We start from the raw sequence: 5,777 nt of genomic DNA, 5'->3' as shown, positions 1-5,777 counted from the left end.
TATATATATATATATATATATATATATATATATATATATATTCATATGATATCTTTGGAATATCGATTCTAGAGGCTAAAGTAATTATGATTAATAATGATAATATACAAAAATGTTATTAAATATAAGTAATTTAAATTTGAATTAGATAATGCAAAATAGAACGAGAATAATCTCATTTTATTTTTGTTTTATCTAATCTAAATTTCAATTCTTACACAAAATTTTTCTTTTATTTCCAAATCGATTTTTCCAAAATTAATTTTTCAAAAGTTTTTATGTATTTAAATATATTAAATATGCACTAAATATATAAAAATTCTATATATGAATATCAAATAGAAGATGAAATAATTTTAATATTAATTTAAATAAATTAATTTTTATATTTTTTTTTAAATATAATCTTATAATGATACAAAATAAAACAAAAAAAAATATAAAATAATAAAAATATAAAAAATAAAATATAAAATATAAAATATAAAATATAAAAAATGCTGAATTATAAGGATTGATTTCCTATTCAAAAATAAAAATAATATTATTGTATTCAGTAATATTACAAAATAATATTTCAATACATAAAAAATGTATTATTTCATATATAATTCATTATATTCTATATACATATACATATAAACATTTATTAAATTTATTAAAATTAAAAATTTTAATTATATGAATTGAAGCAAAAGATATTTATGCCTCAAAATGTTAAAAAATGAAATTTTTATTAGTTCTAATACTATTCTATGATTTTTCTTTGTTAAAACTTCATTAACTTCATAAAGTTTTTTAAAAAAAATTCAAGACTTTAAAGATTTATAGTCACTAAAAGGAAATCCAATCAATATATCAATATGTTTTGCAATTAATTCTTTTGACGTAAATGAAGTGCAAATTTTTAATGTTCATTCACATCTGCTTATTATTCAAATATAAACATTTTATATAAGATCTTGACAATGGTTTTTAGTTTGTTCGCATCTATGAAATAATTTTTTTTAATATAATATAATATAATATAATATAATATAATATAATATAATAGTAATGTTATTATGATAATATTATATATTATATATTTAATTATTAAATTACTTGAGTTAATATTATCAATTCCTAGATCAATTCCTTTGTGTATATTCAATATATTAAGAAACTCATTTGATATTAAATCTTCATTAATAATAAAAATAATTTTATATCGAAAAAATATAATTATAAAGATCTATATTGATTGGATATTTTTTGAAAATTGTCTGTATACTATAAAAGAAAATATAATATGATATGTTATTAATTTTTTTACAAATAAAAATAAAATTTAGAAGATATACAAAGATCAAATTTTTTTTAAATAAAAATATATATTTTTTAATAAATTAATCAATAAATTATTTCTTATAAAAAATTATTAAACATTTATAATAAAAATTTATTAAGAGATATTTTAACTTGAATTTTATAAAATTTACCCTATAATAAATAGAGAAAGTAGGAACAAAAGAATATTATTTTGTGTATTCTTTTTCTTTTATATAATAAGTTTTACTCTATATGTAAATGATTGTTTTCTTTGTGCATTTTAATTTCTACAAGAAAGAGTTATCTACACGGTTTTTATCTAATTATTATATAAATTTTATCTAATTATTATATTATATGCGATTTCATAGAGAATGATAAAAAAAAGATATAACTTTCATATTACATTTATTATTATACATGTATATTTACAAAAAATTTAAATATAGATTAAATATAGATTACAAGAAAATAAAGATAAAATAGAATAGAAGATAATAATAAATATAAAAATATAAAAATATAAAAATAAAATTTATACTATTTCAATTAATTATTATAAGATAATAATTATAAGATTTATATTATATTTATATTATATTATAATTATATTATATTTGATAGAACTTCCCATGTGATTTAATGCAAATAAAGAAATGTAAAAATTGATAGTTTGATATAATTTCTATTTTATTATTATAAAGATTGCAAAAATTATATATTATTATCATTTAAATAAATTTATTATCTGAAAAAAATAGATTTCTTATGTACAAAAAAATAAATTATAATTATATATTTTCATAAAATTGTTTATTTTTTATCAAAAATCTTAAATATATTAATTTACATGTACAAAACAATGTAAATACAATTTTTAATAATTTAAAAATTTAATGAGACTTCTTCAAAGCATTTCTATAAAAGTAATATTTATAGAGCGGTCTATGAATCCATTGTCGATCTGATTTCAAGAAATAATATAACGAAGGTCGGATTCGTTTTATATTTCGTTCTTCAATAGCTGTGTCCTAAATCGATAATTCTTATTTAGAGAGATATAAAATCCCGATTAATGTCATTTTATGTAATGATCTTATTATATAAATCTTTTGATCGAATCAAAACTGTGATCGATTCAGTGATAAACGGTGAATTGAGATTTAATAAAATTATTGGTTATAATGGAATTGATCCAATTTTTTTGACATAATTTCTAGTATAAAATTAAATTGATTTTAAATTAAGTGAAAATGATCATAAATTATAAATTAAAATATTAAGTGATATTTAATATAAATAATATATTAAGTCATATAATAGTAATAGTAATATTATTCTATTGAAGAATTTTAAATTTTAGTCTAAAAAATACTTATATATAATTTAATATTCTAGTTATTTTTATTAGAATTAAACGATATTCCTGTTGTCTTTTATTTTTACTAATATTTTTATTTAAACTTTTATATATATTTTTATATAAACTTTTACTAATATTTTTATTTTAACTTTTATATATATATATTTTTATTAATATTTTATTAATATTAAATTATTTTTATTAAATTATTTTATTAGTAAAAATTAATTTATAATTATTAAAGGAAAAATCAGATTATTAAAGATTAATAAAAATGTTATTGAAAATAGATTTATATTATAAAAATTATTAAAATACGACAGGGAACAAAGGAACATGAAAAGTTATGATATATATTATGATATATATATATACAATCAAAATAGAATAGAAAAGATTTTTATGTACATAAAAGGAAGAAATTATGATTATTATTTAATATGAAAATAATTCAAATTTTATTAAATTTTTAGATTTTTGGATAATTTTATTTATGTATATATTATTCATGTAATAATATTTGTTTTATATTTTACAGAACATCAAGATGTAAGAACTAATAGATACAGCTTGCCCCCAAAAAATTCGATTGATATCGGTGCATCGAATACCATACATAATAACATTGTAAAGAATAATTCTAGGTACAATGATTGTTATTTATGATACTTAATATAATTAGAAAATTTATAGATATTATATATATTATGATAATGATATAAGTAAAGAATATTTTAAATTAATATCTTATATTAAATAATAAATTTTATGATTCTCAAAATATTTTTAATACAACACAATTATTATTATTTTAGAAAAAAATCAGATTGATAATTTCTATCTTGGTTTCAGTTTGAATGTTTCTTACTCTTCCTCTATTTCACGCACTTCATTTGGTAGATATGCTGCAGCACGACCGCCTTGTTCCATGGCCAATGTAAGTACGATATAAAAAAATGATAATCGTCAAATGCGATATATCATATAATACTTTAATTTAATTTATAATAAAATATAATGTTAAAAACACATATATATTTTTTTCATTAAATACGGATACATATAAATTAAATATTTTATATTAATTTATTAAGATTAGTATTTAAATTAATTTAAGTAACCTTAGATAAATTATAATATTTTATTTAATAATATTTTTATAAGTATAATTTGTCAATGGCTTTAATACAAAATATTAATAAATAGATTTTTTCAAATGATCAATTTGTTTTAAAAAAATAATGATTGAAAATTACAATATTCTATCTTTTAATAATTGAAATAAATTCCATAAATAAAGTATTCCATAAGTAAAAAATATTATTTATAATACATTTATAAATGTTATTCATTTATTGTTCATTATTATTCATTTGTTATTCATTAGTTGTTCAAGTGGATTTTAATTAATTTTTTAATCGATATTAAATTTTTTAAACAAATAGTATTCATTTCAAATATTAAAAGATAAAGTATTATATTTTTAATTATTAATGTGTATAACTTCATTTTTTTTAAATTAATTAAATATCTGAAAAACTTTTATAAATGCATTTTTTAATATTTTAATATAATAATACTGTTTATAATTAAAAATAGAATTTGGAATGATTCGAATTATTTTAAATTTGTAAAATGGCAGAAAATTCGAATCATTTCGAATATAATTTGAACTCTCAAAATTTCTAAAAATATTTTGTATGAATCTTGAAAAATTCGAAATTTTTGAAAGTTTTGTCTCATTTTTATTATTTACTTTTCAGTTTTATTCGTTTTTGATTATTAATTAATCAATATCTAAAATGGAAATTATATAATTCTGACTCAAGTAACTAATATTGAAAAATATATAATTGTAAGAGATAAATAACTCTTAAGAATTTTAAATCAAAAAATCAAAAAATTTTAAGATTTTCAGGATTTTTAAAACTTTCAAAAATTTTTAGACTTAAGAACAAAAATAAAAATTAAGAAATTAGAATTTACAACTTGATGTATAATATGCATTTGAAGTAATTAAAAGTATTCCAAATTTCATCATTATTCATAATATAGTATATATATTATACACAAAATTAATATATTTGTGAGATATCTTATAAGATTTTTTCATCTCTGTCGTTGTTTAATCTATTTCTATATTATTTTATAAATTTAAATTGTTTATAACTTAATAAAGCTTTAATCGACATTTTTGCATACTAATTTTTGTCTTGATTTCTAGATAGATCTCAATCTTGAAGATATTCTAAGATAAAGATATTTTATAAATATCCTATATTAATTAAGAACACATAATTATTTGATTCTAGATAATCCATAATACTACCGTGCTTGGTCCATCTGCCGAGCGTACTGGGTAAGTAAAATAAAAAAATAATCATTTAAATAGTTGAACAATTCTATAAAAATTGGATCTAATTCAGATATTAATTAATAATTAATTTCTTTTTATCTATGTGCAAAAGTCCTCTTGGACATTTAATATTTTAAATTTTTAATTAGTTTTTCAGTATTCAAATAATTCTAGATGAATAATATTATTTTAAGTTATGTCAATGATTTGCAGTAATTAATAGCGATATATTAGATTCATAATATTTATTAAATATTGAATTTATTATATATGTATTTATTATATGAATTTATTATATACAGGTGTTCAAAGATTTACCAGCATTATTTTCGTAAAAGATAAATAGAAAAAAATGTTAAAAAAAAAAGTTTTTTTTGTTTTTTAAGCTGTAATGATGCATATCAATTTTTTTATATTTTCAATATTTTTTGAGAAATGAAAATGATTTTTAATTTTTTAAATGCGCATATGAAACTATATGTCAAAACAAATTTATTTATATGTATGATCATGATATTCAAAACTATATGATTTTTTACTTAATTTATGAGAAAAATGCTGGTTAATAAATTTTTAAATATTCTTTATATATTATTGACTAATTTTGAATATCTTAAAATTTCGATGAAAAGATAATACATCATCTATTGTCTTTTCATATATATTTATATATTTATATTAATATATATAATTATTTACTATTAATATTGTATATATATATATTATATATATAATTATATATTATTA

General features: G+C 15.9%; 1 protein-coding gene across 2 annotated transcripts in view; it reads left to right on the top strand.

Annotated features, from left to right (window-relative positions):
- LOC102679431 (alpha-tubulin N-acetyltransferase 1-like) overlaps positions 1 to 5,777 on the top strand; it is a 38,184-nt gene that overhangs the window by 29,880 nt on the left and 2,527 nt on the right. For both annotated transcript variants that reach the window (XM_006624024.2, XM_006624023.2), the window contains 3 exons: positions 3,213 to 3,318; positions 3,527 to 3,611; positions 4,987 to 5,033. In XM_006624024.2, the coding sequence (XP_006624087.1) occupies positions 3,213 to 3,318; positions 3,527 to 3,611; positions 4,987 to 5,033 (238 nt within the window). The remainder of the gene's footprint in view (positions 1 to 3,212; positions 3,319 to 3,526; positions 3,612 to 4,986; positions 5,034 to 5,777) is intronic.

This window comes from Apis dorsata, unplaced genomic scaffold, assembly GCF_000469605.1.
Source record: "Apis dorsata unplaced genomic scaffold, Apis dorsata 1.3 scaffold_984, whole genome shotgun sequence".
Taxonomy (NCBI): Eukaryota; Metazoa; Arthropoda; class Insecta; order Hymenoptera; family Apidae; genus Apis; species Apis dorsata.
This window is presented reverse-complemented; position numbering and strand designations above follow the sequence as displayed.